Source organism: Aethalodelphis obliquidens, unplaced genomic scaffold, assembly GCF_003676395.1.
Source record: "Aethalodelphis obliquidens isolate GAN/ISIS:26980383/991018 unplaced genomic scaffold, ASM367639v1 scaffold21, whole genome shotgun sequence".
In the NCBI taxonomy this organism is placed as follows: Eukaryota; Metazoa; Chordata; class Mammalia; order Artiodactyla; family Delphinidae; genus Aethalodelphis; species Aethalodelphis obliquidens.
Genome location: NW_020837965.1, coordinates 23963070 through 23976769, shown reverse-complemented (window position 1 = coordinate 23976769; position 13700 = coordinate 23963070). Strand labels below are relative to the sequence as shown.

Below are 13700 nucleotides of genomic sequence, written 5' to 3'. Positions count from 1 at the left end.
TGCGCCAGGGGCTTTGGAAGCGTTTTCATCACACAGTCCCATGACCCAGGTACAACCAGGCCCTTCACAGATGAGCCTCCAGACTCAGAGGGGGCGGCTTGGGCAGCTGGCCAGCCACTCACAGCAAAGCTGCACCCGAAGCCCCGTCCCTGCAACTCCAAAGCTACTTTCTTTCCAGGAAGCTTTTGCTTGGCTCACGTGTATTTGGCACCAACTATGTACTGGGCTTTGCTAGGGGCCGAGGAAAGTGAGGAGGGGGACAGAGGACAGTCTGGGGCGGGGCGGGGGGCAGGCGAGGGGGCTGGAGGGCAGGTTCCAGGCAGGTGTGACACACCTGTCACACTACCTACCTGTCCACATGGGCACTGCTTACTACAAGTCTGCCTTACCTCGGGAGCTTTTAAAATAAATAAATAACAACCAAAAAAGAGTTTCTGCGTAAACCGGAAGTCCCCGGCGGGGCATCCAGAGCCCTCCCTGCTCTGACCCTGCCCTCTTCCCCAGCCTCGGGCCCCTCACCCCATCATGGGCCTCATAGCTGCCCATGCTTAGAGCCAAGCCCACTCCCTTCACCAAGTGAAACTTCCCTCCTGGAAGCCTTCACCAAGCCCTTTCCAGCTGAGCTGCTGCCCTCCCCCGGGTGCCCTCAGCCCCCATGGAACCCCCTGGGGCGCCATCCTCACAGCCCCGACGCGGGCTTGTGAGCGCCTCTCCGCTAGTCCATGGCCCCTAGTCCACTGTGCCGGCCTGGAAGCCAGGGTCAGCTCAGCGACCTTTACACCCCCTGCATCCGGCACAGCACCTGGTACAGAGCTAACTGTTGTTCGGCACTCAGTGGGGGTCACAGTGGATGTCCCCAAGGTCCTGGGGCCTGGCCTGGGCCTTTCTTCCCCCTCTGCTCCCTCTCACTCAGCGACCTCATCCTCCAGGGGCGTGAGTGTGTCTGGGCGCCCCTGGCGCCCCCAGCAGGGGGTGGGGCTAGCATCCTCTGGTGGCCTGGGCAAGGCCACCTCGGGGGAGGGGGGCGGCGATGGGACAGGACGCACCAGCCGTCCAGGTGGGCCATTGAAAACCCTCTCCCAAAGGCAACAAAGAGAACTCCAGAAATGCCCAAAAAGAAACCTGTAACCAGGCCCCACCTCACCGTTTTGAAGAACAGCCCAGCAGTTTATTCCTAAGAGCAGCTGAAAAGAGCAATTTCACTCAAGTCTTACCTTGAAGGTTTTATCCATAGACGTTGAGAGAAGCATGTGGCTCTTGGAAGAGACTGGACACCACTGAATGTTGTTGACTGGGCCCCGGTGGCCTCTCAGATGGAAGAGTACCTTCCTGGGAATCTTGGTTTCCTTATACTGACTGTCCAAATACGGCTGAATAAACTCGGACACTTGGGGCGCCACACAGAGAGGGGCTGGGGCACGCCCTGCACAGGGACCCTGGGGCTCCATGTCTTTACTCTTGCCTGTTTCCGTGCTTAATGCTTGCAACTGTCTTAGTCTTTTCGGGGTATAGGGTACAACACAGTCCTCACACCACTGCCTCTGAAGAGAGCTGCCGTTTTTACTTGGGGTTTCAGATCCAGTTCGGGCACAGAAAGATGGCTCAGGGGAGCCAGAAGTTCCCCAGGAGAGTTTCACCTGCTTTAAGCGGGCAGCTGCCAGGGGCACGTGGCCAGCTGGAGCATGGCTGGTCCACAGGGAAGGACGAGCAGGCTGGCTGGTGGGGAAGGTGACCTCAGGCTCTGTCCTGGGCCACTGCAGCCTCTGGTTGGGGCAAGATCCTGAGTCACTGCTCCAGAGCCGAGCCAGAGGGAGACGACAGCTGGCTGCATCTTCACAAGAACCATGCTTTGTGGCCAGTGCGCCCCCGTCCTTCGCATCCAGGACTTCCGAGGCAAAATCCCGCCCAGGAGGTCTGATGGCATCTGAAGCATCTTTCATCTGGCCGGCAGGATTAAAACTGCCCCCAGGCTCAGTCTCAGGCTCTGAGTCCGAGTCGTCATAAGCCACCAGCGAAGCCATTGAAGACACAGTTTCTCCTTGTCCGTCAAGGGCAAACTACCTAAGGCCAAACAAAGTGTCAGAAGATGTGCATGGCAGGATGTTTCCTACCACGTGCCAAAGCAAACGTGCCACAGAGCAAATCCAAGACTGAAAAACCCATAAGAATAAACACATTAAAAATGAGGCCTTGGGACTTCCCTGGGGGTCCAGTGGTTAAGACTCCGTGCTTCCATGCGCGGGTTCGATCCCTGGTCGGGGATCCCCCCACACGCTGCGCCGCACGGCCAAAAAAAAAAAAAAAATTTAACAACAAGAAAATAGTAAGACCTACACAAAGAAAACTAAAAATGTACTGAAAGATATAAAAGAGGACCTGACGAAATGGAGACAGGGTGCCTGGACAGAAAGACTCACGGCTTTAAAGAGGCGTTTTGGAAGGGCGCTTTGGGCAGGACCTATTGTAAATTTAAACACACATAGCTTTTACTGTTTATGAGCAACAGACAAGAAGAGCACACGCTCATCAACGCGAGTGAGGTTAGTTCTGAAAATACTGAAATGCAAAGATGACCAGGACCCACCGTGTGCTAACGCTGCCCTCACCTTTGTCCTCCCTTTATGCTCCAGTCCTTCCTTTTATTCTCTCTGCCTAGAACGCTCTTCCCCAGACATCCCAGCTCAACTACAAGCCAGTCGGAGAGATAGACCGGCAACGCGGCAACACGGGGCGGGGAGGTGCCCGAGGCATGGGTCCACCCGTTCCAAGAGTGTGGTCCAAATCTACCAGTTTCACCCCAAGCACAGGCTCACACAACAATTTCCCCTCCCTAAAAAACTCCTCCTGGAATTCTGAAACATGCTACAGAATCAGTTGTAGCCAACTAGTTTCTACAAAGAAGTACTTCCTCCTGGAATTCAATTCTGTGCAGTTAACAGGAAGCAAGTGATCAAGAGGAAAACAACGCTGCTGCGCACATCCAGGACAGCAGAGGGCGCGGTGGAGCAGCCCTGAAAGCTCAGGCAACAGGCCACTTCCGGGAAAGCCTGCGTCCCCTACCTTAATAAACCATCCTGAGCTCCTCTTCCCACACGTGGGGTCAGGTGAGGCCTGAAGACTCCCTGGGGGTCCTCGGTTACGCCATTCCAGACAGCCTGTCTATCACCCACGTCTTCCCCTGGGCAGTGGGTTTCATGTCCCCTGGAATCAACCATCCCACCCCTTCCATGCCTTTCCCATAAAGGGTACCAAACAAGTTATGTCATCATTCAAAAAATGTCTGTTGCCTGCCTCCTCCAAAAATCCCACCCCCACCTGTAGCCCAATCCAGGCAGGTAACACCTTCCACACACAGAGCCGTTACCTAAATAAAACTTCCACAACAAGCCAGCCCATCTCAAATGGAACTAATATAATATAACGGACGAATTATAAACAAAGGGAAGCGTGCACTGTGAAGGATTTGGCATTTCTTTTCTCTCACTACTTAGTCTGGTCCTGCATCCTGATCAGACACTTCATCTGTCTCAATTCCTATGCACAGGACCGCCCACCACAGCATTCCGTCCTGCCAGAGGGAACCCACCAGGTTCCCACCACAAAGGCTCCTGTCTGCAGCCACTGGGATGGATTCCTACCCACCCAGTTGTCCACAGTTGTCGAATCACAGGAGACACCAATGACCAGAACTAAAGATGAAGTCTACAGCAAAAGATCAGAGAGTAGTGGGCTTGGGGCCCATGAGCCCCACTTCCTACAAGGCAAGGCAGCAAGGACTGAATGAATGCAGGCAGGTGGATGATAGGGCTCCCCATCTGCTTCATGTACATTTCATTCAGTCATTCAACAAACACTGACGGAGCATGGGCTACTAGCCAAGCCCCACACGAGGCACCAGGAACACCAGGGCAAATGAGATGGTCGACGATGCCCTGTGCTCGCCATGCTCACATGCCAGTGGGGAGAGACAGACCAGAACCAAGCGAAACAGAGCATGTCCGGAGGTGAGAAATCCTAAGGAGAAAAGTAAAACAGAAAAGAAAAGGAGGCGTGGTAGTGGGCCTGGGATGCAGTTTGACATTGGGAGGCCGAGGCAGGCCTAAGGCAGAAGGTGATGCTCTGCAGGTGAGGGAGCAGAGGTGATAAAAAAAACACTGAAGACCGGACCAACAAAACTGATCAAATGGGGTGAGAGAGAAGGAGGCAAGGATGACTCAAGAAAAACAGGCAAAAACAGAGAAGATTGTGAGCCACTGGGGACAACGTAAACTTTAGGGGGAAAGTGTTTGCTGCCTTTTATGTTTCTAAGGCAAAGGGGGAAGAAAAGGAAACTTTTTCATGGAAAGAGGGAGCGATTAAACCAAGAAGAAGAACAGCCAGAAGAAAAAGTCGTCTTTGGAGAAATAAGACTACAAAAGGGGGGAGTGGCATTGGCAGTCATCAGCATGTCTGCTCCACCAGGGCAGGACTTTTTGTGTTCTGTTCACTGTTTGATCGCCAGCATCTAGAAATATTTGTGAAATGCAACCTGGGGGGTGGGGGGGCACAGAGAAAGTAAAAGGAATAGGATATTCTCATTCAACAAATATTTCCTGATTACCTACTCTGTGCCAAGCCTTATGTTAGGTCTTATGGACAGAGATTAAGCACAAAACACGGATCCTGCGCCGGAGGCCACAGACTGATGAAGGCAACAAACAAGATACGACCAGAGATGGGTTTTGAAGAATGCAAAGGAGTTAGCCGGGCTGTCAAGAGTGAGAGGTGAGGATCGTCCAGAGCACTGCGCGTTCGGAAGTAACCGGACACGCAGGACAGGCGAGCGGCAGTGAACTGCCCGCGCGGAGTGGCGTGGAGCGCTCGGCCCACCGCCAGATCCCAGTCCCCTACCGCCCCCGGCCCTCCGCTCACCACACGCACCGGAAGCTCTCGGTCTTCCCGGAGGCTGTCCTGCCTGTACCCCGCAACCCAGTCGCGTTCTGCCGGCGCCGGGGCCGCCAGCCAATCAGCGGCGGCCTCCGTCCGGCCCCGCGACGCGAACAGCCAATGATGGCGCAGCCAGGCCGGAAGTTGTTCCGGCCGGAAGGCGTTTCCACGGACGCCCAGGAGGCCACCCGTGGCTGAGCCGGCAGCGCTGACGGCCCCGGCTGGGCGGGTAAGTGAGGGGATGAAAGAGGGAGGGAGGCCGGGGCGGCGCCAGATGACCTGGCCCTCCCGGAGCCGCCTGCGCGCCAAGGCCCGGAGTATCCTCCTCAAAGCCCGGCTCGCTGCTCGCCGGGTTCTGGCACCACGGGGTGCGCGGAGGCTGCCACGGCGCCCATCGCCCCCGTCCTCCCAGCGCCGCCGACCTGGCCTGTCGCCCACTGCCACCGGCACCGACCTTTCATCGTCTCCCTCCTCTTCTCGTTCGCCGAGGGGAGAGGCCCTCACTTTTAACGAGTGCCTGCCATGTGACAGGGGCTTTGCCGGTAGTATCGCACTTAGTCCCCTCCACGATAAAGTTACGAGGCTTCTTTATGCCCATTTCACAAATGAGGAAACGCAGGATGAAGCGGAGAGGGAATGTGACTTGCGCAAGGTCTTGTAACAAGAAGACTCCCAAACTGGGTTTGAAATCCGGGTCTGACCCCAGAACTCATGATCTCTCCACTGCCCTGTGCCGCCTCCGTGAACAGCAGCGGCGAGGAATTTACCATCCGCCTTCCCCCCCAACCCCCTCCCTCCCCGCCCCAAGACTATACACAAACACAGTTATTCATACTGATCCTGAGAATAGGGAACGGGAAGAGGGTGGGGAGGTTATATGGAGGCCAACCTGGGATACGGGGTGGCTGATGCAATGACCAGCTAATGTCTTGCTTCCCGAGAGAGTTTCCCTGGTCCCCACCCGCATCCCCCCCTCCGCCCACCCCTGATTGGACAGTCTCATCGAAGAGGTTGGTCGAGAGGCTCAAGTGTTTCTGAGAAATTGGGTGATTTACGAGAAGCTCCTACATGCAAGTAGTAAAGGGTGGGGTAAACAGGAAAAAAAAAAGAGAGAGAAGAGTCTTTTCTAGAAAGGAAACTGAAAGAAAAAGGGAAAGACTATTAAAGACGAGCTCGAGCTGCACTGGGCAGTCTCAGCTTCTCAACTGCCCAGCGTGACCAGTGGCCACCTCTGCAGCACCTCCTGCAACCTGGGTATGTATTGCCGTCTTTGCTAGGCTTAGAGTTTATTAGTATTTCTACCAGCCTTTTCCCAAAGTACTGGAAACCTTGGCTTAGGGCATGAGGAGTAGCATCTCTTAGGACCAGGGTGTTGTGCATTTTATTTCATCTCATTGTCCCAAAGTTCAGGTGGCTCACAGCTTCTGTAGGGAGTGGAGATACTGGAAGAGTAGCTGCCTATTTGGATTCGTAGCTTGACGTTCAGCACTTTGATGTTGGCTATCCTATTTTTCACTGATGAGGCCTCCTTAAATAGTCGATATCCATCCACGGTATCTCATTGTGATACTCATAAGTAGCTTATGCCTGGCTTCATATAAATTAATGTCCTCTTTGCCTTTTAAGATGATGTTCATTTTATTATTTGGAGGGGAAAGTAAGCTTTCCTCTCAGTGTTTAAAAAAGAAAAAGTGACCTCAATCTGTTCCAAGGTTTGAAGCGTTAAAGGACTCCTAGCTGGTAAGACATCATTTTCTTGTCCTCTGGAAACTTGACAGTCCAAGGCCATTGTCATCCACACTCAGGGGTCAGGATGTGGAAGATGGTCTCCCACCTCCTGGTAATATTCCAGGCATCCAGGAACTTCTGGGTACCCCACTCTTCTCAGCTGCTCCAGAATTGGCTGTAGTGCGTAATGCCACCCTTCCCCCAAATTGCAGAATCAGTGTATTCTGATCTTATCTGTGAGATGGTTTCATTGTGGCCCAGGGGATTGTCCTGCCGTTCTGTTAAACAGTTCTGTAATTCCTCTTTCCATTCCTCATCCCAAAACTGTGCACAGTTTCTTCAGGTGCCTGTTATGCTCCTTGGGAACAGTGGAACCTTTCAAAATGAGCACAAGTTTCAAGTTCCTTAAAAAGAGGAACGGAGAGTTCATTTTGAAGAGTCTTGTCGTTTCCTCCTTAGCTGTGTGCTGACCTGCTGTGGACTCTGCAGTTTTGCTCTTTTCACTCCCAGTCCTTTTTTAGAGGAGATGATACATTACTTCACAGATATAGCTTCATTTCTTTGTTTTAGATTGTAGTATTTGTGAAATAGATAAAGCAGTTTTCCTTGACAAAAATTCAAAGCCCTATTTGCAGTTTACACAGTAAACACTGAAGGCAGTGGTCCTTAGTCTCTTGGCATCTCGGACCACTTTGAGAAAGTAGTAAAACCTGGATACTCTGCTTAGAACCGCAAACGTGCAGGCAAACCGTTGACGTCATTTCAGAGGTTCTGAACTCTGGGTTAAAAACCTCTGAAGCTAAATTAAATTCTAAAAGTTAGTTAACAAAGAAATAAAGGAGAATGTTGACTAGATAGGAGGACAAACGGAGAGTATGTGCCCATAAATGGGCTAATGAATGGATGCCTGACATGAGGGAAGTGATAGTTCTATTCTCTTTGTCTCTGATCACTGCCGAAGCACTGTAATCACTCAGGAAGTTGCATCATGCACACACACACGAGATTACAGTGTGGGTGATTCCCACACAGTGAGTACATGCCTCGTGATCCTGAGAGCAGGGAGACCTCACCTGCTGTTTCCTCAGTCAAGTTTCATTCCCGTGTGCCTCTTCTTCCTTAAATGGGATTCTGATAGTTAAAGATACATGTTTTTCCCTACAACAGGGACCCTAAATGCAGGCTCAGTTCATCTAGCTGATCCTCTGCAGTTATCTGCTCCTTCGCAGGGGTAGATTCGCCGTCTGGGGCTCACCAGGTCATTCTACCTGGCGCTTTCCCTAGGAATTTTTCAGGGTAATTTTAATCTGTGCTTGATTTGGGTCCCACTCGCAGACTTCAAAAGCCACTTGTTGCCTTCCGTGCAGGACACCACATTTTTGGAAGGACATGGGTAAACCGAAGGGAATTCCACAAAGAGTGACCAGGATAGTGGGCAGATGTTCGCAATGGGTGAGGAAACAAGACTGGGTACGTGGGATTAACCTGGCTCTTCTCAAGTCTCGGAAGGCTCAGTGCAGTGTCAGGACGTTCTAAGAGGACTTCTAAAGTCCAGGTAGGAGAAATCTACCTTAAACTGGAATACTGCAGAGGTATTATAAGAGGATATAAACCAGAAGGGGAAAAGTAAACTAGATGATTTGTGAGACATTCATTCCGTAAACGTCTGTTGATGAGCTACTCTGTACCAGGTGCTAGAAGCACATGAAAGAATAAAACCCAGTACTTGCATTCTCTGTGTGGTGGATTTTCATAAATAACTACATGCAGTGTGAGTGCTCTAATAACCTCACTCACGAGTGCTCAGGGATCACCAAGGACAGAGCAACCAGCTTGGCCCCATGGGTGCAGGGGTCAGGAAAGGCCGCAAAGAGGAGCCGAGGTTTGAATTAGTAAGACAGCGGGCAGAGGAGGGTATGAGACGTTCCGGGCAGGGGGAGCAGCTGGAATTTGAGAGAGCACATGCTCGAGGGGGGCTTTGGCATCGGATCCCGGTTCGGCTACTCTGGCATGGAACCTCAGAGGACGGTTCTAACTTCCCTGAGCCGTCAGCCTCTGGTCGCTAATGCAGAGCAGATACTGTACCACCCAGCTTTGAAGGTTGGGAGAATTGGGGATCATGGGTAAAGCATCTGGGCGTGATGTTTGAGCATTGGTGGCTAGAAGTAATTTTCATCACTTCGGTGGTTATTTGATATGGGCCTGAGTGTTTCTCCTCTCCAGCGCTAGTCAGAAGCTTCTTCCACATTCCTTCTCTTTTTTACGGGCCTCCCTTTCCAGGAATTGAGGCAATTCTCAGCAAGGAGGGGAAAGAAACTGGCTACTGTTCCATCCTGGTTTCAGTATTACGGTTTCATTGACTTATATAAAGATTGGTTTAAATTTTACGTATTTTTTAAACAGATATTTAACAAATGGATGAATAAAAATAAATTACCCCCTCAAATTTGTTCATAGAGCTGCTAGAAAAAAAATTTTTAATGATCAAAGACACAAAATAGTCATTCGTTAAACCTCTCCTCTGTGGCTGATGCTTTGCTATTTACTTACCGACATTATCACACTTATTCCGTGACCAGTCCTGCAAGTTAGTGTTGTTATTGTTATTCCCATTTTACAGTTGAGAAACTGAGGCGTATGACAGTTAAGTAGCCCATAGGATAATGTTTGAGAGCATAGGTTCTGGGGTCAAACTGTTTGAGTTTGTATCTCATCTCGACCACTCACTAACTGCGTTATCTTGGGCAAGTGTTACAGCCTCTCAGCTTGCTCATCTACGAAACAGAGATAGCAAATCTGTCCCATAGGATTGCTGTAGGTTTAAGTGAATTACTATGTATAAGGTGCTTAGAAGAATACCAGGCACTTAAGAGCTGGAGGTTAGCTGCTCTGGTGTAGCCGCACTGTCACGGTCATCCTCCTCGTTCAAGGTGTAACAGCAAGTTACAGATGGAACTGGAGCTCAGCCAAGCTCTGGAGCCCTAACAAATAATGCTTGCAATGGGTTTGTGCCTTGCTTTACATTTTGTAAAATGCCACCATGTCGTTTTTTCTCATTTCTTCTCATAACAGCCCTTGAGGTAGGTGACAGAGTTCCCGAGGCTGCTGCTTTATAGCTGAGGAAGCTGACACTCAGAAAAGGGAAGTGACCAACCCAAAAGGGGCCCCAAGGCGGCCTCAGGTAGCCTGCCGTGTGCCCCACCTTTCTTAAGGTTAATAGTAAATAATGACCAATAGGAGGTGCAGGGACACCTTCTTCAGAGGTTTGCGGTTAAATAAGGCAGCATGTGGAGTGGACAGGCTGTATATGATTCTTACCTCATTTGGAACCCAAAAGGGATAAGGCCCTGCCTCCACCCAGACTTCCCTTCGTCTGAGAACGGAACAGCTGGCCAGCAAAGGAAGCCATTTGTTCAGCAGTATGTTGGTTATGACTGCAAAGGCCTGGGAATTCATCCCGAAAGCAATTAAGATAAAGAGTAAATAGCCATTTGCCAAATGTTTCTAGCTGTGGTGAACTTAGGGTTACTAAAGCACTGTGGTGTTTGCTGCCTGAGCAGACACGAGTCCTTCCTGTGTCCTGGGCACTGGCCGAGGCACAGGGGCACCTCGGCAGATGCACACTTGCCCTCGGTTAGGAGGGGTCTTTCTTTGCCCTCCCTAAGTCTGTATATCACAGCGATTCCTTTCGACCTCATCATTAGCATTTGTTCTTCCTCTTTTCCCCTGTTTCATGGCTCCAAATTTCTGCTTATATTTGTATTAATGTTATATTATCTATGCCCTTTCTTATAACTCATCTCCAACCTTTTTGGAAAGAAGAACTAGCTACGGTAAAGGAAAAACAGCTGCGATGGTTTGTTAATCTCTCTCTCTCTTCCCCCCACAGTCTTGTCTGGACCACTGAGCAAATCTGCCAACACCCTAGCCGGCTGTGAACGCAGGTCCTGGAAAATGGCAGATGTGCCCAACGGTGAGCAGGGCTGTGGGTCTCCACTGGAGCTGTTCAAGAACATTGCTGCTCAAGGGGAGCTCGTGAGGGCCCTCAAAGCCAGAAACGCGGCGAAGGTATGTCATTTAGCTGGGTCCTACACACACTCACACACACACACACATCCAAGCCATGTCTGTAGGGTCATGTTACCAGGATTCCGTTCCCTCACCACCTGAGGTGTTTTGGCTCTCAATTTAAATGTATTTTCTCCTTTATCAGCATCGATGCGTGTAGTCTAAAGGGAAGCCCCTGGGAAACACAGCAGCCGTCCACCCCGCCTCTCTCTGTTTCCTGCTCCCAGAAACAACGATTTTCAATTCTTTTAGCTGATTCTTTGGCTATGTAACCCCTACGTCTCTCAAAACCACACATTAAAAAAAAAAAAAACAAAAAAAACCCCACACATTATATTGCTCCTGATAGGTGTTCGGGTTTGGGGCTTTCACTGTGGACGACAAGGAATTAGCACTTTCGTAAGCACTTCCCATCCCCCCAGTCTCCATGTAAACGCTGCTGACCCACTGGGTATAGCATAAGTGCTTCTCCTTTCCTGCCCAACTTTTGTTTTCTCCAGAGTTGATAGTTGTCTTAATTGCTTTTTGCTTGGCTTGTCTTTGTTTCATTTTGGGGTTTTTTGGCCGCACCTTGCGGCCTGCAGGATCTCAGTTCCCCAACCAGGGACTGAACCCAGGCCGCGGCAGCGAAAGCCCAGAATCCTAAACACTAGACCGCTTGGGAACTCCCCTGCTTGGCTTTTCTTTTTCCTTTTTAATTTGGCTGCGCCCGCCAGGTCTTAGTCACAGCACGTGGGATCTAGTTGCAGCGTACAGGATCTTTTAGTTTGTTCCTTTCAAACCAGAAATTCATATAATTCTCAGAAATTATATCATTTCTTTGATTTATCCTGGGTTTTTTGTTTTGGTTTCTGTTTCTTTGTGTATTTTTTTAATTCAAAGACTGGTCCTCTGAATTTTTTATTTTTTGACTTATTTTCCTCATTTATTTTTCTTTTTGTTCTTCTTTTAGGTATGTTTCGTCAACTTCTAACGCTCCTATGGTTTTTCACTTATTCTGTCATTTTTGACTTCCAAGAGCTCGTTTGACCTCTGAACATGCCTTTCCTCATAGCTCTCTGCTCCTATTTCATGGGTGCACTGTCCTTCTGTCTCTGAGATCTTGGTGATAGTTTTCCCAGTGTTCTCTACCCACTTTATAAACTCGGTTTCTTCCAAGTTAGCTTTTTGTTCCTTCTGCCTTTTGCATTAGATGCCGTCGTCTGGTGTTCGGTGACGCTCAGCCGTGTAGTGGCACTTTAGCGGGAGCGCTCAGAGCTGGGAGGGGCTTGTCCTGTGGCTTTCCCTTCCCTGGACGGCAGCCACGCTGCTCTCTGGCCTTGGGAAGGCTTCAGTGTCAGGGTCTTTAGAGCTCTTCTTTGAGGCTTGTAGAGTCCCCAGAGAGGACTCCTCCAGTCTGCTGTCCAGAGGGTGCGGGTCCGGCCGCCAGCCTTGTGAGCTGAGTGGGGCAGAGGAGCTGGGCTGTGTGAGCGCTCGCTGAAGCCCCCGTTCTCTGTGCGCTGCCCCCGCCCCCGCTGGGCAAAGCGCCTCCAGTCTGGACACTTTTTACTCTCCTTGATGAGACACTAAACCTCTGGATGGGGGAGGGGGGATGTAGCGGGTAGGGGGGAGATCTCAATAACTGCTTCTTAGACAGACTTTCAAAGTGCTCCTAGTTTTATAGCCCGCTTTCACCCTCACTTCTTTGAGTATCTAGGGCCGCCAATGCCCAGACCTCTCAGGGATTCCACAGCAATGTAAGTCCAGTCGCTGCCCAGGTTCCCTGTGTTGTCTTAGCATTTGTTCTTCTCCCGTGTTCGGTCAGGTACCACTCATCCCTCCGCTTTCCAGCTTCTGAATCTTGTTGCTGTCATCCTCTTCCTGTTCCCTTGGTCCTCGTGGGTTATGCCTTTTTTAAAGATCTCTTTGCTGTTGCTGCAGTGGGTTTTAGAAGTGTAACCCATTCAGTCTGCGTCTGTAACCATCACCTAAGCACTTTCTTTCACTCTCGGTCACCCAGCTTCTTCATGTCCATAACTTCCTCGTCTGTCACTTCCAATCCCTGTAGTCGTCTTTTCAAAAATCTCTTCCTAGGTTCTCACCAGATGGTATCAACCATATCACAGTCACTCCAGTAGTTTACTTTGACTATTTGGACCCTAAATAATCCATTACATTTTAAAAGAAAGAAACAGTGATATCCAAAAAAAAGGAGTTGATTATTCACAGAAAGGGGTTTACAACACCAGGCAGGGCTCAATAGATGAGGCTAAGTTGTTTTAAAAAAAAAAAAATCTGAAAACCTAAAATAAATAAAGGACCGAAATGTTGATCATTTACTCTATAAACCCATTTTAGGAACCTGACGGTGATATTTTGGTCATTTAACGTTAAATTCGAATAATGTTAATAAATGCTTTTAGTTAGTAACTCTTAGTGACTCCAGTTATGTTCAGCATTTTAGCAAACAATACTTAACATGGTTTTTTTTTTTAACATCTTGATTGGAGTATAATTGCTTTACAATGGTGTGTTAGTTTCTGCTGTATAACAAAGTGAATCAGTTCTACATATACATATATCCCCATATCTCCTCCCTCTTGCATCTCCCTCCCACCCTCCCTATCCCACCCCTCTAGGTGGTCACAAAGCACTGAGCTGATCTCCCTGTGCTAAGCAGCTACTTCCCACTAGCTAGCTGTTTTACATTTGGTAGTGTATATAAGTCCATGCCTCTCTCTCACTTCGTCCCAGCTTACCCTTCCCCCTCCCCGTGTCCTCAAGTCCATTCTCTACATCTGCATCTTTATTCCTGCCCTGCCCCTAGGTTCATCAGTACCATTTCTTTAGATTCCATACATGTGCTTTAGCATACGGTATTTGTTTTTCTCTTTCTGACTTACTTCACTCTGTGTGACAGACTCTAGGTCCATCCACCTCATCACAAATAACTCAATTTCATTCCTTTTTGTGTCTGAGTAATATTCCCTTGTATGTAT

The 13700-nt window shown here is 49.7% G+C and overlaps 2 protein-coding genes across 3 annotated transcripts in view; one reads left to right on the top strand and one right to left on the bottom strand.

Annotated features, from left to right (window-relative positions):
• The window catches only part of WDR25 (WD repeat domain 25), a 144207-nt gene extending 139266 nt beyond the window's left edge, over positions 1–4941 (bottom strand). The window contains exons 1-2 of the mRNA XM_027120577.1: positions 4921–4941; positions 1215–2061 (exon numbers count right to left, since the gene is read on the bottom strand). Of these exons, the coding sequence (XP_026976378.1) occupies positions 1215–2021 (807 nt within the window). The 5' untranslated portion in view covers positions 2022–2061; positions 4921–4941. The remainder of the gene's footprint in view (positions 1–1214; positions 2062–4920) is intronic.
• Positions 4942–5084: 143 nt separating this feature from the next.
• The window catches only part of WARS1 (tryptophanyl-tRNA synthetase 1), a 33676-nt gene continuing 25060 nt past the window's right edge, over positions 5085–13700 (top strand). Inside the window, exons 1-2 of one of the 2 annotated variants that reach the window (XM_027120571.1) lie at positions 5085–5155; positions 10544–10722. In XM_027120571.1, coding sequence (XP_026976372.1) covers positions 10609–10722 — 114 coding nt within the window. In that variant the 5' untranslated portion in view covers positions 5085–5155; positions 10544–10608. Of the gene's footprint in view, positions 5156–5996; positions 6181–10543; positions 10723–13700 lie in introns of those variants that run through there. The other variant, XM_027120570.1, reaches the window with a different exon arrangement.